Here is a 26866-nt window from a genome sequence, read left to right as displayed (position 1 = left end):
ATTTCTTTGTTAAGATAGTCAGAAACACTAAATGAATGTTCTTGTCACCAATGCTGGTTTAATTCAGGTTGATAATATCACTAAATTGATAATTTTTATCAATATAAATTTTCCTTGAATTGTGAACACCGACAATTTCACAGGCGACGTGCTGATTGGCTAACATAAAGTTCACATGAACCCTAGACAGGTTATGTCAGATCTTCTTACGCAGAGTATACGGCGCGTATCTAAGAAGTCTGATTTTAATTAGATTGGCTGAATTCATTATGTATAACTTTCAATTTATCTCGGTAAAATAATCAGTAAGGGGTACAACTGCAATGTATATGAAACAATGAATGAACATTCAATATTTTGGCATAGTCTATTAAATTGTTATATTGATTTATTTAAGGTGAAAAATCAAGGGTCCTATGAAAGTACACATCAAATACACAATAACATGTATCAGTAATTAGTTTGAAATGGTTTCAAGTTAAGGTTTGCATAATATCTCTTTTTAGATAATTAAAAAATTCAGAAAATCAAGTATTTTGATAAAAAAAAAAAAGGGATATAAAAAGTTAAAAACCTAACTTCATCTATTTATATGTAAGAGTTATGTATTTTGCATCAATATCTATGATGTAATCCTTTTTTTATGTGCAAGTAACTTAATGATATTTTGGTGAGTGTATTCTTATCTATGATGGGCAGTATAGATATTCACAAAATATTAGAATGTATGTGCAGTGTGAATCATCGTCGCAAACCACGGTTTTGAGTCCACTCACGCTCCCTCATCCATGATGATGGAGAGAATCAATTAGAAGCACCCGTGGGTAACCGACGATGAGTGTGAATTTGTTTTTTAAAAACTTTACCGGCAATATTGATGAAAAAAGGGGTGCATACCATTAAACAAACACAGACCACTGTAAGGTAATATTCAAACAATTAAAGGAGTGTATGCATGCAGTTATATCAAAAGCAGTTCTTTATTTATGATTAGCCTACAGTAATTAATTGATCATCCAATTATTTGACCACATTTTACAGAATGAATGGCTTAGAAAATTAAAGGATCAACTCATATGCAAGTATATAAACAGTAACAGTTTTCCGATAATTGAATAACATCTTTAAGCCTAGGGGCTGAGTTGTCTCGTTATATCCCATACCAAAATGAGTTACTAAAAAAATTATTTTTGATTTTTGGATACGTTTAACCAGTGGAGGTTATAAAACTTTTTTGAGCACATTTTCATACTCAAACTCAAACTCCATGCTCTAAATCATACTTATAAGTGAAGTTATAAAACTTTTATAAAATCATCCTCATACTCGAATGGAATACATGCTCAAGATTTTTCGAGTATGCTGGGAGCTTGCTCAAAGTAGTACTCAAAACAAACATAGCTGAGTTTGAGTATGAGTACATTAAAAGTTTTATAACCTCCAGGCCAGGCTGAATAACAATGTTAAGAAAATAATGTGATTTTGAATGAATAAAGAAATGTGCATGAAACCTTGAATGTAAGTTTAGAAAAAGAGATCATAGCTCAATTAAGAGATTACTTAACTTTGAAGACATAGTTTTGTCCTAATGGATTCATGTTTTCTAAATACTAAATTCATCATTGCTTATTTTAAAAATATAAGGGCAATGCAATGTTTTTAGTTCATATTATCTTTGAGATTACTTGGGGTACCATGAATTAATGTAAAGAAAAGCAAGTGATAAGAATTAATGTCTATTTGATGTGGTTCTCCAAAAGATTTAAAGTGATTTGAAATTCAATTTGGTTCCTTAGGAGAACGTACAATTTATATTTCCGTCTCATTCAATAGAGCAAATGAAATTTGTCAAATTGTATTGAAGACCTGTGTGTGCAATCATCACTGATTTATGAAATGCATTACCGAATGTTTAAAGCAGTTCATCGTTAGCACGATGTTGTACTGATTATTTGGGAATGTCCACTAAAGGTAGTGGCTTCCCCTAACACCAAGAGTTGTGAGGAGAGAATGATAGAATCAATAAATGCATATTATCAAAGAATCAAGTTTTGAAATGGCTATGAATAGGAAGGAACATCCAGCATGGTGATTATTTCACTCAGCGAGGCATGGCTTGTGTTCCTCCGTTGAACGTTCAGATGATGTGCATTTTCACCGGAGTCCATATACATTGATTTTATTGATTTTAGAACTGCATTAAGAGTGATTCGCATTGAAAGGGATAATATTGATGAAAATAATTTGCCTACTTGCCACATATAGGCAAAACCCCTGCTTCATTGTGGATTTAAATTTCGGAGTTTGCAGTGATAACATATCATTTGACTCTTGGGTGATGGTTAAGGATGCTTAGCTGAATGGAAATATGGAAGGAATGAAAAGACTTGAAATGTTGTTAAAGAGTGTTGGAATGTGTATTTTGTAAAGTTTCTATCATGTTTGAATCGGGGGCAGCATCTTCGAATATGTTTGCTATTGGGGGCAATGTGAAACTTGGTTCTTATAATACAACGAAGTATGAACCTTTGGATGTTATTTATGAAGCGCAACAAGAGGTAGGAAATCACACTATAGTTCTATCTTAAATTCAGGAACTGCCACCTGTCAGCAAGGAAATATGGAACCTTTTAAAACATGATTTTCACAAATTTTGGTTGGAATTTAGAAAATGTATATATATCATTGTCATTGTAATATTGGTTTATTGTTGATTTTTGGCGATTTATAAAAAGCATGTTGTCTTGAAAAATTGTAGTTTATACGTGTTCAACTTAAAGTTAAAAACGTAAAAATTCATTTGAGAAAATAATGTATCATTTTCTAAAAATTAGGGCTTATGATTTTTACAAATGCATTGAAATAAAAAAAATTCATTCTGAAGGTACATCATGAAAATTCTATTTCAATTTCCTAGAAAATGATTCGAGTTTTCTTGAATTTCTTTATTATTATATGATAATTTTCAATGGTCTTCTGTGACATAAATTGCATGGTAAGGCTGACAATATATTTGATGTATTTTGTTGAGACAAGTATTTAAAGAGCAAATGGATAAAAAGCATATAAAAGTACTGAAATCCTTAGTAATTTTAAAAGGTGTTTAAAAAATTGAGTAATAAAAATGACTTTACTAATTGAATTCAATTAAAGGATTGCACATGTATATGATAACTAGTGTTTTTTGTCCCCTATGAAACTAAAAATTTTAAAACTTTATAGAAAGACTAGATAAGAGATAAGAGAAGTTTTATTCCAATTTTGGGCCCAGAGGGCATAACAGCAAGACAGTTTATAAAGAAGGAAATTTCAAAAAAGAAAGAAAGTTTACAACATTAGCTACATGTTACATAGACTGCAAACTACATGTGGATGTAGCATGATGGGGAAATGAGTACATACGTATATGAATTGCTAATCATGTGTATACACAAATGGACAATATCAGTATTATACCAACATATGAATAATAAACTATAATGATTTTTGCAGTTTTAAAGCATCACTTCTTTTTATATTATATTATTTCATAAAAGAAACCATTTCCAAAACTGTTTCATATTATTTGTCTCTTAATATTTACAATCAGTTGTGGTACATTAAAAGTGACATAAATTCTCAGTTTCACTCAAATTCTGCAGTTAAAATACTCGTTTTTATTGGTAATTTGTATTTCTTTCAGAAAACATACAGAGTATAGCTTTAAGCAAATAAAATCTTTATATCACTAAGTGCATTAGATAGATAAGAATATGGCATAAATATATGAAAGAAAAACTGCATGAAAATTAGCCATTTTATGTCAATAAACCAAAATGCTAGGAAAACACATTTTTGATGTTATGATTTTAGAATTTTGGTAATTTCATTCAAGTAACAACTGAGTAGTATCCAGGATTTAGATTTTCACAAAAGCAATGATTGTCTATTTTATATAGTCAGAAAATAGGCCTTATCAAGTAAAGTTCTTATAGAGTTTTAAAATGATTACTTTAAAAAATCTTTTGAGAATCTTATAAAAAAACAAAATGTAGCAAAATGAAACTCCTGCTTTTATAACCAATCAGTTTGATTTAGCATGATAAATAATAGAAATATATACACCCTTTCTCCAAAAATGTCAACAACACACAGTATCAAAGCTAAATGAATTTCTTGACATGATCACTCCTCCTTAAGTTCAACGTGTCAAATTTATATAACTCATTAAAAAAAATCTCAAAATTTGGGAAAAAGCTTTAAGTACAGAAGTTCAATTTTACTGCTGTTAGGCTCATCAACTCTATACTGAACTCTAGATTTCTCTGACATGATTTTGTCATTCATCATGGATGTTGATGTAATAAATACACTTTGCGAATCATTTTTCTGTGAGTACCTTACATCTATAAATGCAAACTCAACTTTCTGTATGAAATTTTGAAAACTCTCTCAAAATCTACTGATGCCAATATATGGTCAGTATTGTGACCGTGCAGCAGATTTGATCTCATACATTAGTGACTTTTTTACTTTTACTGAATGTGAATTTTTTCTGTTGCATTAAGATTATATACTAATATCTGCCACAGTAGATATTTGATTTGTTTTTCTATATTCGAGGAGTAATAGTTCTTGAGGAACAGAAACGATGTAATGGATTAATCTTTCAACATTATCCTAATACATACTTTGAATAAAGACAATTTTAATATTTCAGGCCCAGCTGATAGCCCAGTCCATTGGGCAAGCCTTTCAGGTAGCCTATATGGAATTCCTGAAAGCAAATGGAATTGAAGATCCTACTTTGATGAAAGAAATAGACTATCAGGAAGTCTTGAATCAACAAGAAATCTATGGAGAGGAACTCAACCTGTTTTCTAACAAGGAACGTCAGAAAGAGGTACGTGAAGTTCAGATTATAAAGATACGCGTGCAGCTACCATTACTCGGTGTTTACCATGGTGACAATTATTTTGTCTTGTTGTTTTCATGGTGTAAACATATCCACACACAAAATAAAAAAAACCCCAAAACAAAAAGAAAACCCGGCCCAAACATAAAAACCCCTGAACTACAATTAAAAATAACTTCAACTTCAAAGCCATTTTTATTTTTCTTCAACTATAAAATCAAGTCCCAATGACCATTCTTAGTCCCCATGACCATTCTTATTTTTCTTAGCTATAAAAAGTTAATCCCTCAGAAATGAATGATTCTGCAGTATTTTAAATCTCAGATTGAATTCTTAGGTGACTGGTTTTGTTATTTTCCTCATTCTACCTCAATTTATTCCAACAACAGATAGCTGGAAATTCAGATATTATGACCTTACTGTTTTTATTTTTATTTTAAAAGCCCCCCTATATACTTGGAGAGTTGGATTAAGTGTACTTTAAAATTGGCAATGTGTTTTTATGTGTAAGGTTTGATGGATGTTCAATCAGTTAATGATGGAATAGATGGCATTATTGGGTATGAATAAAATATCACTTCACAGTCCTTCAAGGGAAAACAGAATAATTGTCTATATAATTTGAATGAAAACACTGAAGGAGATGATGAACCAAAATCAATAGTTTTAAAGTTTGTACATAAATCTGTTACATTTTAGATTACAGAAGTTTTATGAGGAAAGGTTTTATTGAAAGATCTTCCTGCAAGTGCATAATGTCATGGCATTCCTGAATATAACATTGGTAATATCATGACATTCCTGAATATAGCATTGGTAATATCATGACATTCCTGAATATAGCATTAGTGTTGAGCATTGGATCCACTAGATTATCTGGTTGAAGGAATGTCTGATTACGGAATGCTGGTAGCTAAACAGTGGTAAACGTGTTGTCATAGTGCAACACTTCAACTTTTATTCAAGGAATATCTTTGAGAAATGTTTGATTTTATTTTTATTCCTTTGCAACAAAGTTGCTGGGGATGTAAGCAGCTTGCAGCTGCGTGTGTGATTCCATAAGTACGGGGAAAATGTTTTGGCCACCATACATAGAATACCATTCCATATCTATGCATCATGTGAAGCGTAGATTTAATCTCACTTGCTACAGCAATCACAAGTGGATAGAAATTATAAAAGAATAAGATATATTGAATAAAAACTAGTCAATTGTCTACATTAATGATATATAGAGATTGGCTGAAAGTTTGCTGGAGTTAATTAGCAAAATCACAAGATTTATATGCATTGTAGTTGCAAATAATGCATATTGTGAGGGATATCACAGTTAATGGTGCTCTTTTTAATTATTATTATTATCATTTAGGACATAATTTGGATTTCCTCTTGCTAGTATTTCACTCTTCCAATTGATAAATACATGTTTAGTAGAGCATATCATTGCAAGAAATGCTATACTTCACTTGCTATCATAGGTTCAGCTATAGGAAATGAAAATCTTTCTTTCCATGTTAATGACATGATACTCCGAACATCAGGAAGTATTAATTGGGTTCCTTTATGTTGAGGGACATTGATCGGATGGGATAGGATATTATAATCTAGGGGATTTTTCATCTGACTTGATATCTTGAATCAACTTTGAATAATTAAAGCTGTAGCCAATGGTATCCATTATTAGAATCATTTTCAATATTTTTCGTAGGTTAATGACCTAAGTACTTTTTTTTTTTTAATTTTTAGCTCATAAGGTTTAATTTACGTCAAACATTATTAAAAATCTGAGCAATTAGCTTCAACTGTCTTGACTGAAAATAAAATGATAGGAAAATTACTCTCAAACAGTAAAATTAATCAAAATGATAGGAAAATTACTCTAAAACAGTAAAATTAATCAAAATGATAGGAAAATTACTCTCAAACAGTAAAATTAATCAATTATTTACAAACTATAATGAAATGGTATAGTTATGACTATTTTTAGTTCACCTGAGCGGAAAGTTCATGTCAGCTTTTTGTATTAAAGTTTTTCCGTCTCATGAGATTAAGGCTACCACAAATTATAAGGTGTATGTATAATTTGAGTCTATATAATGCTTTTACTTGTAGTCATTAAATATATGTCCAGATCTATAATGATTACTCAGAAAATGATGAGAAATAAATAGATCTATGATTTATAGATAGCCCAACTGACACCAGATATATAGATGACATTATTGCAGAAAATTACAAAGTATCATTTGATATATTCTCCATTTTTATTGTATTGTTGATTCCTTATTTTGTGATCCTCAGATCTTTCGGATTTTCTGCATGAACATCACTAATTTTGTAAATGATAAACATGTATTGAATTTATTTCTCACCATTGATGTAAGATTTTATAGTAATTTCACAACAAGTAAAATTGCTGTTGAAATTCTTTTAGCCACGATGTTATTCATTTAAAAATGTTACATTTTGTGTGCACTATGCCAAAATAGTCGTAGTCGAGATTAGTGACAATTTTTAGTTAATATATATATAAAATTCATCCATCTCTGATATAGTTATTCTGAAACCTAATGAATAACGCATTTACTTAGCGAGAAAAATACCTGGGGTTCGAGCCCGCAGATTGCTAACTATTTTTCTGACTTATACATGGCAAGGCAAAAAAACTTTTTTAAAAATGCAAAAGAAATAGTTAAAGTGTACGTTTATCCATGCTCTCTGCAAAAATAGTAGGATATTGAAAATATAGGAACAGGAAGCATAATAAAGGATATTAGTATGAATTCATATACAGACATGTATTTCTTCAGAAAACCTTCTTTGCATCCAATCACAATTATGGGCCTAGATTTCTATATTGGCAAGCTGTTTGGTTTCACCTCTGTAGATATCAATATTTCTTACACCATCTGCATTTCTCTGTAATTTGGGAATTGGCCATATTGATTCTGTAACATGGTACATGTATGAACTTCTGACAGTTTTAAGAGCATTTATAGAAGATACACTTACTGTTCTGTAGACTACCTGCTATTACAAATATATTACCTAATGTTTTCTGCATGCTGAAATGTTTCATCATAGCTAATGCACATAGTTATATCATGTCCCATAGGGCATGGTCTTGTTAAATGTTAAAAAGGGAACTTTGACATCAGCAGACTTATTGATTAACCAAAAGGTACAGGTTTAGGATTTTATTGCTAATGGGAATATTTGATACATTAAGTACATTCAGGTAGGGAGGCTTTGTGAACCATTATAGACTCTCGCTAACTATAACCATGGAACAACATTTGTGATAGCCATTGCAGATTTTCCATCTGCCTAGAGTGAACATTAATTTGATGGCACTTAAGAGATCTTAGCTTAAAAGTAGTCTTGAAGAAAAGATTATTTTAAGTCTTTGGTTAGCAAAGACAATCAAAATACTAGGTGCAACAATAATTATTTCTGGTCATGCAATTCAAACATTCTTTGGTCGAAACTCTTGTGTTGAGATATTCAGAAATTTACATAGGAAATTTTTTCCTCCACCAAAACTGATTTCCATTTTGAAATATAATTATATCAATTTGCTGAATGTGTACTCTTTTTAATAATTTTTTTTAAAATATCAAGTTTTTAGGCAATACTCTTCATTGGTCGAAGGCCAAAGTAAGGCCAACTTTTTAAAAATATCTTTTACGGGAGCGCCGACCCAAATTTAGGCAAAATTGAAATAAAAATAAAAGTACCCATTCATAGTTGTTTTTTTATTTCTTCCGCCGACTGTGCCTTGTTGAATGAGAAAAAAATAAAACGTCTGTCTGGTTCCCGTGCCTGCCACTCATTCATCACTTGTTTGGAGTGATCAATGAGTGGTGGGGACGGGAACCAGACTAATATGAGTACTTATAAAAGGAGACATGTCATTGGCTGATTCCACAGGCATAATCCAACCAGAGACATTGAAATGTATGATGATATTTAGCTGGAAAAATGAAACCGTCGCGCCAAGATGTCAGCACCTTAAACATTCGAGGCATTTTGATTGTGATTCAAGATCGTCACTATCTGTTGACTATAAGGGTAAAACTTCAAAGTCATAGATCTAAAAAGTGAATCTCACTTTCTCTGATAATGATGTCATTAACAAGATGGGTGATTATGTGGCTGTTATGAAATATTATGGTGAGGGTGACACTGAAGTGGACATCAGTGTTACGTAATCTCAGCTGAGATTCAGCTCGACTGGATAGCCATCCAGCCGAGCCAAATCTCAACCAAGATTACACTGTTATTTTCAAGGTTTGCAAGGGTACGCATTATCATATTTCATTGACACAACCAGAAATATCCATACATGTCCAAGACCGAGTGTAATGTCGATATCAACGACATCGACAATGTTGTGTCGATATCGTTTCGATATCAACCATATGGAATTTTTGTAATTGACTGAGATTTGCGAAATAATTAATATTGAAAATTTACCACAGACTAACTATCATGTCGATATCGGCAATATCAATTCGATATCGTATCGATATTGATAGTTGTATGGATTTTGTTGTTGAAGTCAATCATCATAAATGACGCTGGGTGCTTTGTCGATATCGTCGATATTGACAAAACTGTTCCGTTATTGTATTGATATCGATCGTTTTTCTCGAATTTTAAGGGTAAAAATATATGTGCACCATTATTTAATAGTTGACATAAATATGTTGATGCATTCGTGAATGTAGTATTACGGCAAAATGTAACCAATGTTATATAAGGAGAAATAATTATCATATGTTGTTTAATTTACCAAACCTTGATTCAAAACTTCAAGCGATCATAATTTAGTATCGATGTCTGCTACCTTACAAAGTTACTTATATGAAAATATTTCAAAATGTTCACATTAACTATGGTATCAAGTACAAAAAGGACTTTTCAAATGATAAGAGTTTGATATCGATACGATATCGTCGATATCGACAATAAGGAAAACTTGGGCAATGTGATATTTCTAATCATAAGCACAAGTTTAAAGAAGGATAGTAGCAAAAAACTTCACAACCAACTGCTTACCAATCCTGATTCGATATCGACATTATATCGTCGATATCGACAGTAATAGAAACTTAATCAATTTAGAATGCTTGAACACATGCACATCTATAAAAAAAAAATGGCAAGGATGGTCACAAAAAACTTATAAATATCATGGTTCGATATCGACGATATCAACAGCAAGGGATACTTTGTTAATGCAAATTACCTAAACATCTGCACAATTATCAGAATGATGCAGGCAAGGACATGCACAACCATTTCTTTTACAATCATGATTCGATATCATCAATATCGACAACAAGGGAATCTCAGTCAGTGTTAAATTTATAAACAGACAAACAACAATGAAGAAATATAGTTGGTAGAATGTCACAACAAAATCTTGAAACGGTAACGATTCAATATCGATACAATATCGTCGATATCGACAGTAAGGGGAACTCATTTAGTGCAACATACCGAAATTTATACATAAGTATAAAGAAATATAGTAGCTAGGACAGTCATAACGAATTGTTTAACAATACTGATTCGATATCGACACGATATCGTCAGTAAAGGTATGTGATTATTAGAGTGGTACATATCTATATCGGTACAATGTCATGTTTGGTTCGTCGATATCATATCTACATTGTGTCTTGGACATAACTCGAAATATCACTAGATTTTTCAGTTTGTTTCTAAACAAAAGTACACGTAAAAGACAGATAAAAGTTGAGAATTTAACAAAACCTATGACAGAGGAAATTTCAATGAAATTGCTCCACAATAAAACGATCTATACATGTATATCAATTAAACGATGACATATAAACAAGACATTTTATATTAACATTTAACAGCTGTAGGGCAGTGACAATGCTGCATGATCTGGATGCTTGAAGAAAATGAAGTAGAACTGACTAGAAATCGGAGGGGGAAAAATAAAAAATGTCCATCTATTTATTTGTTTTATTTTTATTTTTTGGACCGACTGCTTGAATTTATAATTTTTATTTCGACCCCCCAACCCAGTTTTAAAAAAAAAATTCCCGTAAAACAAATAATAAAAAAAAATTGGCCTAAATTTGACAATTTTAGGATCCACAAAATGTACTATGAAGTTTTTGTCACAAGCATTTGGAACAGAAAAGCTTAGACAATCTAGCAATATACAATTGGTTTTTTTAACATCTCTGGTGTATTACTTTCACCCAAGGTCACTGATTGAATGTCAAGGTTACGGAAATTCAATACTTTGCTCTCTATCTTTACTCTATAGTGCACACATTTTAGAAGTTCATACAAATGGGTGAATTAATATACAGTATCCTGAATAAAGACAATTAGACAAGGTTTGCAAGGTTTGAATGAACCCTCTTAGTGGGGAATGTGTGTGTTAATAGTCCAGTTGGGACAGGCTTAGTTAAAAAATAAACACTAGAAAAAAAAACAACCCACTTTGATTTGCATGTGAGAAATATTTATAAGCAGCCCTCTTCTAGCAGGCATTTGTCCCAAACCAGTCATTTTGATTACAGATGATATGCATACTCACAAGCCCCTCTTGAGTATTAATTATTGGTCCTGAAGAGATTTATCATAGGTAATTAAAAAAAGTTAAGTTGCAAATAGAAGGTGAAAAAGTTAAGTTGCAAATAGAAGGTGGCTTATGGCATCTTGAGATGACATTAAATGATTGCTTAGAATTCTGGCTTCTGCTTACAACTGTATTTATTTTTTTTAAATTATCAGTTGAAGAAGATTGTGCCTCAATTTAATTTTCTCTGTGGATGCTATTTAGTATTATTTGACAAAGGACAGTTTCTGATTATTTATTTAGTGTAGTACTTTTGATGAAATTGTATCAAGAGACTTTTAGACATGATATAGATATCACAATGTTTGTGATGATATAAAATTAATTCTGCATGTGATGATATAAAATTAATTCTGCATGATTACAAGGTTTTGATACATGTAAAGTACGTTCATTTCAAAGGATCCAGTGAAGTTGATGACTTAGTTCATTAATTGATGAATAACCAATAATTATTACATATACATTTATGTACTTTAATGTTATAATAATACTATATAAAATTTATTTCATTGCAGGTTATTGTGCCAAAATTAAAGGGAGAGTCCCTTGGTATTGTGATAGTGGAGTCTGGGTGGGGATCCATGGTCCCTACCGTGGTTTTGGCCAACATGTGCCCTTCAGGTCCAGCAGCTCGCTGTGGTCAGCTAAACATTGGGGACCAGATTATTTCCATCAATGGAATCAGCCTGGTTGGCCTCCCTTTGTCGTCTTGTCAAACTTATATTAAGGTAACAAATGAAATTTTCATAAAGACAATACATGAACTTTTTATGGGGAATTGGTTTTCATGGAGTCTCGATACCTACAAATTATAGCCCTCATAAATTGTTATATAGCATTCATTAGTTCATATCCAGCCCACAAACAACACAGGGATGCATGTGCAGAAATGTAATATATTAGCTCATTTTGTAATGCTAAAAAAATGCTAAGGATTGATATTTTCATTCTAATTCCATGCAAAAGTCTCCACTGTTTTTCAATACATGTACAAGTATCAGGAAGTTACTAAGATGCCTCCAATTTTTTTTCTTCTTAATTTGTGATCACATAATTAATTTCTGTAAATGTCAGTGGAATGTTTGATTAGTATGAATCCCCTAATTTTCAGAGGACTGTTTTCTGAATTTTCAGAAGATTTGCATTACAAATAAGTGGTATATTACCACTTATTTGTAATGCAAATCTTCCTTACTTTGAAATCCAGAGAAATCTACCTCAAAATGTTTAAAAACCAATATTCCTGTTCACTAAAAGCATATTGTTTGAGTATCTACATTGTATTTTGAGTATTTCTATAATACTTATGAGGCTAATTTGTTGTTAGAGCAAACTACAAGAGAGTAATGGTAATTTAGAATGTACTTTCAAATATGACAAATATAGAAATTAATGCATTTGAAAATCATGCTAATGGTAATGCAGTTTTTCTGAAGTAATGATGATTTTAAGATTAATTTTTGATGTAATCAGCAAAAATCTTGTGTTAACACACTAACTGCTGTGTGTTTTATAAAAACTATGGCTTTTGCACCTACCTAATATGATTTAAATTGAAGTATTCCTTGCTTTATCATTTCATTCGACCTCTGAATCCATTTGCATAAATGTTTATTCAATATGACTTCCAGTTAACATTATATGATTAAAAAGAGTTAATGGCATGTTATATGTTAGTAAATTTAATTAATTTTGATTTAAATGGTACCTGTGTTCTGGTTTAGCTGTATTAGAAATTGGGTTTGAATCCCACTGTGGGACACAGAAAATTAAATACTATACACTGTACTTGAAATCAGTGCTGAGTGAAAGATAGCTTGGATTAAAAGATGAAATATGGTTTCCTCTAACTGGTACAAGTCCCATCGTAGGAACCCATGGTTTTTCCCCATTACTATTCATTCAACGTTGAATGCAGTGTAATGGAGAGAAAACCAGTGGGTTCTGACTTCTGACCATAGTTGCCAACTCAGCCGATTTTGTTGGGTTACACTCGATTTTTCGACTCGTAACACGATTATTTTTTATGACCTGGCGGGTCATGCTTCTCACCTGATTTTTTCTAAACAAATTACAACCCAAAAATCTCCTGATTTCCAAATTTGGTTTGTAAATTATTCCACACATCATTTCCAGTTATCACCCCAAGCTTGGATCTACGTAAACAATGCTGATGGCTATGAATAGGCTGTGTAATGGTAAATTATAAGTGTAGGTGTTAACAATTATCCAGGAGATGTTTTGACAATCAAAGTAAGAAGTAATTACAGAATGGCTTCCGATAGAATGAGATCGACACCAGAGCCAGGAGGAACAACACCAACAAAAAGAAAAATGATATTTATGTACAAATAAAAGAATCTTGGAAAACAACTTTAACTAGATGAAATAAACTGATCGACAATAGTACAAGGCTAATTGTATTTTATATCTAAATTGCACTTGTTTATTAGGTTTGGAGATAAAAGTTCTCCTTCAAATCGTGATTTGAACAGAGACGTTTATAGGTCCCTGATTTGAAATACTTTCAAAATTAGCTCACACTTCCCTTGTTCTTCCAAACAGCAATGCATATTCTGAAAGGACTTTCAGTGTTTAAAAAGAAAGATATACACTAATTTTTGGTCAATACTAAACAATGAAACCTTCATTGCCCTTTTATCATGTAAATTTAATCAATAAATTTGATTCATGAAGTTTTCTTATTTTCTCATGGTAAGTTACAAGGCTTCTTTTCAATAAAATGATTCTAATACAAGTGCATATTGTATATATGCAATATGAGATATAGCGTAATCATGGTAAGTATGTCGTGAATGTAGTTACGTATTATGACCAGATTTTTAACTCTCCAAAGAGGGCATGACCAGATTTTTACATGTGGATGGTTGGCAAGTATGGAAGTTCTGACAATGTACAGGTCCTTGAATGTTACAAAGCACTTTCACTCCAAATTTCCTACAGAGGTTCTAAATGCTCAGTGTATTTAATTACAGACTGGTAAACAGCAGACTGTAGTAAAACTAACGGTTGTTCCATGTGCACCAGTGGTAGAGGTCCTTATAAAGCGGCCTGATGTCAAGTATCAGCTGGGATTCAGTGTCCAGAATGGCGTGGTAAGTTTACACATCAATCACACGTTTTTATTGAAGTTCTTCTGTTCCTGGATATTGCTAAGATGTATGAATTAAAAGATTATCCTTTAATCCATTTTAGATTTAGTTTCATGTAGAAATATAGTCTGTTATTGTGATACTAACACAGTAAAACATGTGTAACAAATATGGGCAGAGGGAATTTATTGTTAAAACAATTATTAAAAGTAAAGTGTATTCCTCAACTTGAGAAAATAATTTAGTTTTACATAAATCTAGATGGCAAATTATGGTTGCACTGAAACTATTTAGACTATTCCTGGAGGTGGATATAGGTTTGGGATATTGTGTATGTGAAAAATGGAGAAAGTCGAACAAAATAAATGCATTCCCTCTAAACCACTTTGTCCTCCCCTCCCCCAAGGTCTGAAAATGAAAAGGGTAATTTAATTTAAGCAAAGCTCAACTTCCCAACAAGCTTTTTGGAAAGATAATTGTTTTGTTCTATTTTCTATGATATCCATCTTCAAAGACACAGCATGAGTAGTTCACAATAGTCACATGGAAAAGAAAAATCATTTGCATGTGCTGAAGAATCTTCTCTTTACCATAAAATCTATTGATACATGTATGTTCATCATTTGAATTTCCTCTATTGTGCATGCACAATATTCAAGCACCTTTATTTTCAATACATTTAATGATTTCCCAATACCTTCATCAAGTATTCCTTTTAGTGTAATAGAATTTTGGCAATATTCTGATAATCCTATTATCATAACAATGAAAGAGACGGATGTTTCAAATTTCATAAGTTTATATCTAAAGATTTTTTTTAATTTTTCATGATACATAATCCCTTTTCTTAATAATTTTATCAATAAAAAAAAATTGGTGTAGACTGAAGTTGAAAATTATCAATGTAATCATATTTTGACTAAGCCAATTTTATTAATAAAAGGAGTGCTCCTTAATAAATCAACCAGTATAACCATTGCCTATGTTATTATGTTATTATGGTCAGGAAATACTTAGGAAGTATGATTGCTATCAGCGTATATTTTTGACAGATCTGCAGTTTATTGAGAGGAGGAATAGCTGAGCGAGGAGGGGTGCGAGTAGGACACCGGATCATAGAAATCAATAATCAAAGTGTTGTGGCAGTCCCTCATGAAAAAATTGTGTCCTTGCTAGCCAACTCAGTAGGCGAGGTAATATGAAGTCTTCAGATGAATAAACATCAGGAGACTAGAGGCTTAGGAAATCAAATGGGATTGCTGGGCAAATTGCAGTGCCTAGATTTTCGTAGTGTTTATAGGAATCAGACTTACTAATCTCTCAGAATATTAAAAGAATTTTGTAAAGAAAATTCAAAGTACCTTTTAAAACTTGAGATAATATTCTGTTGCAAATGATTGTGAGGTGAATTTAAAAGACGCAATAGCTAAAATCCACAGATAACAAACATCGCGGTGTCTTTAAGGACTTAGATGCTCTGGGACTTTCAATCAATCAGATTTACGGAATGACAAGGGAAGCCACAATAGGTCTTTCATTAGTGGAGACTTCTTCACATATAATCAGCGGATGACCGGGGTAATCATGTCAGAGAATGAAGTGTCCTGTCTGCTTATAAACAAGATTTTCAAAGCAATTCACTGCCAGCAAAATCATCTATTATAGACCTAACAATATACAATATTGAATTTGCATTTTTGACAATGCTGGGAAGGAGTTGGGGCATGAGAAGATATTTGATGAAAGTCTCGCTGATTGATTTTTATCGGAACTACATGAAAATGATGGGGTATTTTACTGTCACATTTCTTTGCTTTTAAAATGAGAAAATATGTATTTATGATTCTTTTAAAAAAAATTGTTCTTTTCCAGATTCACATGAAGACAATGCCCACCTCAATATACCGTCTATTAACAGGTCAAGAAACGCCGCATTACCTATAACAGTGATTACATGAAATTCACCGTTCTGCTTCATCTCTACATTATTCCAGCACGTATTGTGCAATATATGGCTCACAGCATTCCTTCATTTCATTCTGCAGGTTGATTAAAACCATGAAGCATTGTAAAATTGTTCTAAGAAGGTTGAAAAGCTTTAAGGAATAGTCTTGGCTGCTTTTGTCGTACATGTCTTTTTTTTCTGTGAAAAGAATTATATGTGCATCTCCTGACACAGGTTTATGATGTTGCCATTTGAGAACAAGGAGAATGTTCAGTAATTCAGCAACAAGAATCTCATGAATTGTAGTGCAAATGTTTATCACAAAATTTATTTGCTATATAACATACAAATGTATTGCGAGTGATATTGTAAATTTGCATTGTATATTTGCTGTGCAATAACAGGTACTGATGCAGTGATATTAATGTAAACTCGCTGTATGTTTGAGCTGTGTGTAATTGTACACTGTGTTTTATTTGGAGATTTACTTTAATAAAACTTTTTGATATTTTTTGTGATTCAAATATGCTGACTTTCATTTGAAATCCATTATACTGTTGTAAATTGATACATGGACTAAAACTGTAATTGTGTAAATGCTTGTACATGTAAGAATGCTGAGTAGCCTAAGGATCAGATTTTTATATTGAAATGTAGTTGTAACTGATATGAAATGTGTACATTTAAGCATTTTGCTTGGTCGTAATTGATACAAGCTGTTTTAGAACTTGTGCAGCATCTGAGTGCATTTCACGTTCTACAGATTGTGATTCTGTATTTCAGATTTCACAAAGTCGGCATCATCTATAAAATTCTGTCAGTGGTTTGGGTTTCGTTTTTGTTTGTTTTCCTTTGTTTTTGTGAAGTTATGTTTGTAAACTCTCCTGATTGTAACACTTTGATTTTCATAACAGTAAAAGAGAATTCCCTTCCCTTGTTGACAGGGGGTGGGGGATTTATATTTAAGGTTATTTTTGATAAACAATAGACAAGCTCCTTAAAAAACAGCATACTTTTGATTCTAATTAGAATATTTCTATGAAATATATTATAAGCTAACATATTTTCCCGGATTTGTGTGAAGGTTTTCTTACATAAAAATCAGGTATATTGAATAGTTGATTATTATAGAGATCTGTTCGTAAAATGTATTTTGCTTTTTTGAAACAAAGTAGGATAAATTGGCTAAAGGATCCACTGTTGAGTAAAGTTGAATTTTGTTCACCTTTCTAAACCAGTAAGCTACACATATATTAATTTGCTTATTTCAACTCCTATTCAGAGCAATAAGTTGATAGTAAGTACATTTGATATGTAATTCATTATACATCTAGTCATCCTGCTAATTTAATATACGCATCATGTACATGTGATATGATTTTGATAATTTTTGAGTGAGTGGGTTGTGCGAGACAGGTCAGCTTTGAGTGTGTGGGTCGTGTGAGACAGGTCAGCTTTGAGTGCGAGTGGCTATGGTGGATTGTGATAGTGGTTTGTTTGTATATTTGAACCATTAGATTCTTGTGAAACTGTCTATCAGGTTTATTCAGACAAGCACGCGTCCCATGACTGAGGTGTACATGTAGAAGACCATGCAAAAGGTTGTAAAGCATTGAAAATAATTAGATTTTATTGTTACCAGTAATGTTTTTCTTGAACATCAGTAATTTTGGTAGATATTAATTTTTTGAAGCTTTTAAAAGTTTTTTGCAATGTAATATCAGAAAAGGATATATTACAGATGTTGTTATTTATCAGGCTTTGAAATCTATTTTGAGAATATATTATTAGATAAATAATATGAATATTAAAGAAACATTATTACACTGTAAACACAGATATGTAAATGTATCTATTAAACTGTGATTTTGATGAATGATTATAAACAAGAATTTCTGTATGCATCATAGGTGCACATCTTCAGTATCTTTCATAAGATAGTTATATCATGAGAGAGAGTGTTGGTGTGGGTGAGCACTACGTTTAATTTTTATATATGGCCAATATTAAAATGACATGAACCTGTTTTCTTCTTTTCTTTACTGTTCAGTGAAAATGGACCAAAGGCCTTTTGCTCCTTGATGGCCAGTACAAGAAAATACATTATGATATAATTTTATTTTGCTATTTAGTTGTAGTCAGATGCATGCAGCTTCCAATGCTTGTAACATGACTTTTACTTTGGCACTCAATGCCATTCATCTTGAAAATATAGGTCGTATAGAGTGCGCAAAGCTTGGTATCAAGTGTGCAGAGCAAGTCCAGGTTTTCGAGTAACAGATTTTGTTTGAATTGCAATAGAAATATTCATTTTATACTCATTCAAAGTCTGAACAAAATCTTGCTGCATCATATGTTTGAATTTCTTTATACATGTAACTAATTACTATGGCAAATAAAATTTGCATTTTCATCTTAACGCTATCATTTATAAAATACATATTGTACAATGCAAAAAAGAGACATACAAACTTGGTATTTAAATACAGGAAATTCTGTATTCATTCTCTTGTAAAATATTGATACAACTACAACAGAAAGTGATGAAATACATGTTAATGTTAGATAGATGTGTATGAAATACAAGTCCATAGGGAATTCCCGTTTTGCTGTTATGTTTGTATTTGAGAAAGCTACATAAATCAAACTTTACACAAGGTCAAGTGTAATGAAAACGAAAACCCCCAAATGTTGATATATTTTCAATTTCACATAAAAATTGCAATTCTAAATTTTTCTATTTTTTACGGATACAGAAATGTTCAATATAGCTGTTTTAAGATTGACAATATTCAATATAACTGACGGGGTTATGTCCACTGTTTATGACGTCATCAGAGACCGGTAATAATACCTCCAAGAAAATGGCGAAGGGAAAAATACTCGGGAGTGGACTTGACAAAGCGAATACAGCCATACATGTATGAACTCATGCCAAGTACTACAAACAATCGTAGCGCGATAGATTTGATGGAGACCGCGACCAATTTGGATACAGAAAAAGAATCGCTAGACGATGTATTTTTATACAGCCGTCATTAGATGGGACGTATTAAATTATGGCACTGTCCGTGTGTCTAGCTGGCTGTCTGACCACCTGAAGTCCTTGTTTTCCAGACTTTCCCGTAACAGATGCATGTACCAGTACAACTTAAAGATTTGGTCACAAATTTTTCCCTCAAGAGGTGTAAGAGTGAGTTTGCATTTCAACTGGATTGGTCCGTCCTTGACCTACTTTAGGGCTATAAGTAGGTCAAACAGCTTTCCGCACTTTTTTCATACAGATACAGATATTGTCCTGAAAACACAGAAAACCTCTCAGAGGAATACAAGTTCAATTTGCTTTTCAGCTGAATTGGCCCATCTGTCCGTGACCTACATCAGGACTAAAAGTAGGTCAAACAGTTTTCTGGGCTTTTCATTATGGGTACAGATATTGCAGATATTGCTCTGATATTTAATCACAGGCTTCCTACTGAAGGAATACAAATAGTTTGCATTTCAGTTGGATTGGCCCATCCTTGACCTACTTTTGGGCTAAAAATAGGTCAAACAGTTTTCCAAGCTTTTTTAGTCCCCTACCGACAAAGTCAAAGGGGACTTTAGGTTTGCACTTTGTCCATCCGTCTGTCTTGTCCGTCAATCCTGCAAATCAGTTTTCCGCACTTTTTTCTGTTCTTACAGATATTTATTTTATATTTGGTACATTGCTTTACCATAACAACTTACAGATCAAGTTTGAATTTAGTCCATTGATTTTTCACTGAGTTATGACCCTTGGACTTAGAAAAATAGCATCATCGTCGTTTTTGTAAACTTTTCACATTTTGATCTTTTTCTCCAGAGCTACTGGGTCAATTTCAACCAAACTTGGCACAAAGCATCCTTGGGTGAAGTGCTTTCAAGTTTGTTCAAATGAAGGGCCATGCCCCCTTCAAAGGGGAGATAATCACAAAAATAGGGTGGGATCATTTTAAAATCTTCTCAAGAACCACTGGGCCAGAGGAGCTGAAATTTACATGAAAGCTTCCTGAAATCATGGCCTCCGGGGGTAGGATGGAGCCACAGTAGGGGTCAAAGTTTTACATGGGAATAAATAAGGAAAATCTTTAAATATCTTCTTCTCAAGAATCACTGGACCAGAAGAGCTGAAATTTACATGAAAGCTTTCTGACATAGTGCAGATTCAAGTTTGTTAAAATCTTGGGCACCCAGGGGGTATGATGGGGCCACAATACGGGATCAAAGTTTTACATACAAATATGTAGGGAAAATCATTAAGAATCACTGGGCCAGTAAAGTTTACATTTACATGAAAGCTTCCCAACATATTGCACATCCAAGTTTGTTCAAATCATGGCCCCCAAGGGTATGATGGGACCACAATAGCGGATCAAAATTTTACATAATCATATATAGAGAAAGTCTTCTCAAGAACCTATAGGCCAAAGAAGTTTACATTTACATAAAAGCTTCCTGACATAGTGCAGATTCAAGTTTGTAAAAATCATGGTCCTCGGGGTTGGTTGGGGCCACAGTAGGGACCAAAGTTTTACATGCAAATATAGATGGAAAATCTTTAGCTATAGGCCAAAGGTGAGCAATGTGGCCTATGGGCCTCTTGTTACCTACATGTATATAGCTCTGTAAAAATAACTTAATCGTTAATATACATTGGGATTTATTGATATTTTCATATTTGATTTGGATTTATCAATTCAAGTTGCAATATTGACGGTAAATGAATTGAAAAATAAAAGAACAAATATTTACATATTTGTGATTGAGTATTTATATCTTAATAAAATCAGAGTGAATCTGAAGCAATAAACCCGTCAAATCAGCAGAAAATGTCGATTCATGAATCATTGTCATCCTGTCATAATCTCCGGTGTGCATTGACCTCGGAGGTCACCAGTTCGGGGGGAAAAACCGAAAGAGAAGCACTGAGCACGTGTCAGATTTGTAAACAATTGAACATGCCAATTTTATAGAAAATTCACTATCAAAATTTCATATGAGTGGCATATTTGCGGTAATTATTACTTTCTTACACTTGTCATTTGAATCATTTTTAAACATATGTAACATGTAGTTACTCACGTCAGTTTCCATATTTGTATATGACCTCGGTCTCAGCAACCCGATTATGTTCGGCAATCATCATTCCCATGTCCGTCTATATACGACGCAACGGTGGTTTATACGAAATGTTGTAGGTATGCTCTCAAACAATATTCGCGTGTTTATTTTGCTGAATTTTTCTTCAGATCTTGGGGATTATTAGGTATATACCGATAGGAGTTAATTGATGCATAACTGGATAGTTGAAAATCATGTAATTTAAACCTTGACCTAAAGACAATGTACATTCCTTGGCCTGTATTTTGAAATATGAAAAAAGTCTGCGTAAATGATGACGGGATATTCTATGGTACGTTTACAAGAAGATCGTAAAATTTCTGATGAAGGTTGATGGAAAATAAAACGGTATGGCAAATAAATTTCATACAATAATCATTCTAAAAATATGGCGATTTATCGAATTTGAAAGCATTAAAATGGCAAAACAAATTACCACTGTTCATCCAAATTCTATAATGATTTATTTGCAAATACAACCTGTCACTACGCCGAATACTATCTGTGTGGCAAGCTGTTTAACTATTCATTCGAAAAAGAGATATCTCTTTAACTTTGAGAGATATGATTAACTTTGAGAGATATCTCTTAAAGTTAAAGAGATATCTTTAAGTTAGAAATACCTCTCTCAGAAAATGTAATAGAGAGCATTCCATCAGCATTTAAGAATAATTTTTAAAAATCAAGAGAGATATCTCTTTCAGTTAGAGATATCTCTCTTGAACTCGGAAAGAGATATTTTTTCAGTTTTAAGAGATATCTTTCATTCAAAATCTTATAAAAAATCTCTTAAAGTGAAAGAGATATCCCTTTAACTTAAAGAATGATTTCTTTATCTTAAATAAAGAGATATCTCTAAGTGATATCTACGAGGTTAAGAGATACACGTATCTCTCAAAGTTGAGAGATATCTCTTAACTTTAAGAGATATCTCTTTTAATAGAGTAAGAAACATCTGTTTAAATTAGAGAGATATATCTCAAAGTTAAAGAGATATCTCTTTCGAATAGATAAATTAATAGTAAAACGGCTTGCCATATGTTAGGTCGATAAACTCTGTTTACCTGATCACGGCTAACGGCAGGTGTGAATGGTCAACTGGGAATGTGTACTCCTCGTAGGCACCTGTGCCCTTATTCACAAAATATCTTACGACTATTATAAGATCAAAATTTACGAACACTAATTTTCTTATTTTTCATTTCTTGTACATTTTCTTAATTAATATGTAAAGTCCATCTGTGGTCTATAAAACTTGATAACATAGTTATGATCTTGTGATTGGTTTTTGAATATCAGACAGATTTTTTTTCCAGCTTAGTCGTAAGATGTTTTGTGATAAGGGCCCAGATCCCGCTGGTGTTTCTTTGGGGTCCGCGTGTTTACCTTGTACTCATTGTATTCTTTATATAATCTTTGAGATTGATCACTGTTCGTTATCAATAAATGCGCTAAATAAGACAACTATCACAGGCACTCGACGTTTAAAATATCTATAATAAAAAAAAAATCTTCCTGTAAACATAATAGATGGTTTTCATATGACGTATTTTGACCCCGAGTTATTCCCCTTGGCCGTCATCTTGTGGGTCAAGCTGGTGGATTTTCCTCGTTGGGCAACCAATATTAAACATGTAAGGCAGAAATATATGGGGGAAATCTTTGCAATATTGTAATTATGAAGTAAAAGATGCATTAACAAATGTATATTAATAAGAAAAACAGCTTATCTCCACCTCTGTGACCAGAATAACAAGGCTGATTTTGGTTGAATAATGAAGGAATCTGGGCATGTTAACCTACAATATGGCGGCCAATGGGAAATAACTCTTGCTTAATCGCTTCGATGGAAAACCATCTATATCATGTTTGCAGGAAGACAATTTTTTTATTATAGATATTTAAAACGTCGAGTGCCTGTGGACAACTATATAATTTGGATTACATTCAGTCTTATCGACAGGATTTATTTTAATCAGATTGGCAATTTACGTCTATGTTGAAAGCTCCGTTTCATAGATTCCTTGTTTTGCGAAGAATATTACATGGCGGTCAGATGAGTTCGAACGAGTCTAAAGGCAGCTCCCTGCACACCATGTGACCATAATTGTGACGTCACACACAAAGTGAAAGTAGGCCTAGAATCAAGTAAGAAAACGGTCAAATCCCGTATCAGTCGTCCCTTTTGCGTGTTAGTTTAATGTTATGATATTTAATGTGTTACTCAAGGTAACAAAGGTATTAACTTGCTTGGAATTTTAACCCAATGTATAAGTGGTTTAAGATACCTTGACAAATTAAGCACAGTGGTATCCCCCCCCCCCCCCCCCCCCCCGCTTGCAGAGTAGGTCTACACCGAAATTTAGATAAGAAAAATATGTTAATTGCCCGTGATATTTTGGTAAATTAAGACATACATGTATAAACACAATAATGGCCACATATGTATTTTGATGAAGTGGATAAAATTAGTTTTGTGTTGGACCCATGTGAGAATGAAAAGTTCTAAAATATAGGTGGAAAAGAAATATTCTACACACATGTGTAAATACATACGACAGTGGACATATTGTAGTAAGGGTTATCACCACAATAATGTTAATATGGTAAATAGGAATTACAAAATAAGAATATTATAAGTAGTTTAACAGTTTAATACATGTAGTAACTGAAACCTATAGGTCAATAAGTACACATGAATTGGAAGTAGATGTACATGGTTTATTAACACTTTCTTTCTTCTTTGTTATTTGAAAAAAATCACTATTTTAACGAACATTGTGATGATTAATAACCAATACTTAATTCAAATGATTGAGTTGGACTTCACCTCCCCAGCTACATTATAACTTTTCCCACCCCAACTGCAACACCCACATCATATTGAATATTTTAATGAATCTTCTTCACTGATAATGAGTATTGTAGTAGAGAGAAGTTCTTTTAAAAGGTGCATCTATACATCAATCTGATGTGCCTCTTTGGCTTCTTAATGCTTGTTTTGAAATAAGAAATATACTTTTGAAAATGCTGATATTTAAATGTTCTCTTTGGGCCTCATCAGTCAGGTAAGAGAACAGATTTATTCCTGAGACCTTCCTGGTGCAAAATAATTTATAATACATGGTTATAACTTTTCTTAGAAAAAAGCATATTTTAAAAAAAAAATAATGCAAGTCTTATAAAATGAAGTTTAAAGGCAAAGCACCAAGAAGGTTTCGGCCCTCATAAATAAAAGCGTGAACAGTGTTTTCATAATTTTATCATCAGAAGTCTATGGTTTGGAAGGTTATCAAGTAAAATATACACAACATTAAGTTTAATATACAATACATTCAATACATCAAACAAGAGAAGTTTTCATGTAAATTACCATTCCAACACGAAGTGATTTAGCTTTTAAAACAACATTGTCTTGAACAGTGTTGAAGGAATAGTTATAATTTTATACTATATGTGTTTTTCCTACTAATTCACCTAATTTAAAACACACATTTAAACATCCACAGGTATTTTATACAGTAGTTTACATTTTAATCAAAACAAAATATAGATATGCAACATTAATACATAGTGTCAACATTTAGAAAAAAATTACACTAAAACCTTTGAAAAAAAAATTGTCAAAAAAGGGCCTATCAAAGGTTTCAGGTAAGAAAGCATGCAATAAATAACCAAATTAAGAATTATTTGCATATCAATTTGACCAAACTATGTTATGTGTTAATAAACCCGATGCCTATAAATTAATTGCAATAAAAATGTAACTTAAATCTTTTATTATTATTATGTGGATCCTGTGTTACCATTTAGGCTGAATCAACTTATGACATCAATATAAATTTATTGATCGATATTGGACATGTTCAAGTACATGTACATGTATCTAACTGTGTATCATACTGATACATCAACTCATAACAGGTACCATTCAAGCAGTTTCTTGCGAAGTATTGCATTATAAAAATCCATACCGTATTGTTTTCCAAATGTTTTGTTCAACACATGGCCTGATTTAACATGGGTATATACCAGAAATGTGAATTTTCCAATAGGGTCTTCATGGAAAATCTAGGCAGTAAATTGACGCATTAATCAAATACTTTCCGTCTCGTAAATGTTCGTTTTATTGCCGCAAACTACAGTGCATTAGGCAATCAAAATGCATTTTACAAAACAGTTGCATTAGAATGTGTGTGTGGTTTTTTTTTTTTAGGTAAACTCAACCTTACCACTGAATAACAGTAACACAAACACTAACACAAAACTTCTAAAGCTAATGACTTAAAATACAGAAAAATGAAGCAGATTGATCTTTTAAGATCATCATCCTATCCAGAGATGTCATAGAAGGACTAATACCCACCATGGGGCTTTTTATTGGATCAAAACTATGCACAAAATGTACAAGTATATACATGAAGCTGCGCTCGCTCAAACGGTAGCACCGTCAACATATTAATTTAACAAATGATTAAAAAAGAACATACCACACAGAAAATAGCTAGCGCAATCATGACTGAATTTGTTTACCGTTCAGGATTCAAAGGGAAAGAAAAAGTTACAATGCGCATGCGCAACTCTGTAGCAGGGAGCTGCCGAAAGTTGAATTTGATGAGTTCGATCACCGGTACCAAAGGCCTCAGTTGGTAGAGCACCTGACTTAACTTTAATTAAATCCTCGTACGGTTCACCATACATGGAAAATAAATTATCTGGACTTATTTTCATATTCTATATCGTAATGTTGAATAATTAGTGATATATAAAATAAAATAAAAATCTTACCTTTTTGTTTTTATTGAATATATCATATATTTTAGTTACTTTCGTTTTTATTTTAAACTTTGTACGATTTGCCTTAGCTTTGCACATAAATGATATCAATCTCTCACCAGAGGGCGCATTACGCTGCGCTACAACAATTCAATTCAATTCTTTATTGGCACTAAAGCACATTATATAAGAATGTGTTGTTAGCCATACATAGATACACATATATATTGATACATTACAAAATATCAAACTGTTGAAAACTTATTTCTAACATTAAAACAGTCTCTGATGTATAGACAGGTTTGTTTTGTAGATACAAGGTTATGTGGATTTAGTAAACAAAATAAGGTATTAATATCTAGTAG

The 26866-nt window shown here is 32.4% G+C and overlaps 2 protein-coding genes across 9 annotated transcripts in view; one reads left to right on the top strand and one right to left on the bottom strand.

The window, feature by feature from the left end:
- The window catches only part of LOC125649227 (uncharacterized), a 78608-nt gene extending 59999 nt beyond the window's left edge, over window positions 1–18609 (top strand). For all 7 annotated transcript variants that reach the window (XM_056165865.1, XM_048876574.2, XM_048876573.2 and 4 more), the window contains 5 exons: window positions 4700–4882; window positions 12041–12253; window positions 14522–14641; window positions 15691–15831; window positions 16511–18609. In XM_056165865.1, the coding sequence (XP_056021840.1) occupies window positions 4700–4882; window positions 12041–12253; window positions 14522–14641; window positions 15691–15831; window positions 16511–16582 (729 nt within the window). In that variant the 3' untranslated portion in view covers window positions 16583–18609. The remainder of the gene's footprint in view (window positions 1–4699; window positions 4883–12040; window positions 12254–14521; window positions 14642–15690; window positions 15832–16510) is intronic.
- Window positions 13851–26866, bottom strand: part of LOC125649248 (uncharacterized) — a 16492-nt gene continuing 3476 nt past the window's right edge. Inside the window, exons 1-2 of one of the 2 annotated variants that reach the window (XM_056165867.1) lie at window positions 26514–26866; window positions 13851–14698 (exon numbers count right to left, since the gene is read on the bottom strand). The exon at window positions 26514–26866 is cut by the window's right edge and continues 3476 nt beyond it. In XM_056165867.1, the coding sequence (XP_056021842.1) occupies window positions 26747–26866 (120 nt within the window). In that variant the 3' untranslated portion in view covers window positions 13851–14698; window positions 26514–26746. Of the gene's footprint in view, window positions 14699–23769; window positions 23864–26215 lie in introns of those variants that run through there. The other variant, XM_056165866.1, reaches the window with a different exon arrangement.

Source organism: Ostrea edulis, chromosome 5 (assembly GCF_947568905.1).
Source record: "Ostrea edulis chromosome 5, xbOstEdul1.1, whole genome shotgun sequence".
NCBI lineage: Eukaryota > Metazoa > Mollusca > Bivalvia > Ostreida > Ostreidae > Ostrea > Ostrea edulis.
This window is presented reverse-complemented; position numbering and strand designations above follow the sequence as displayed.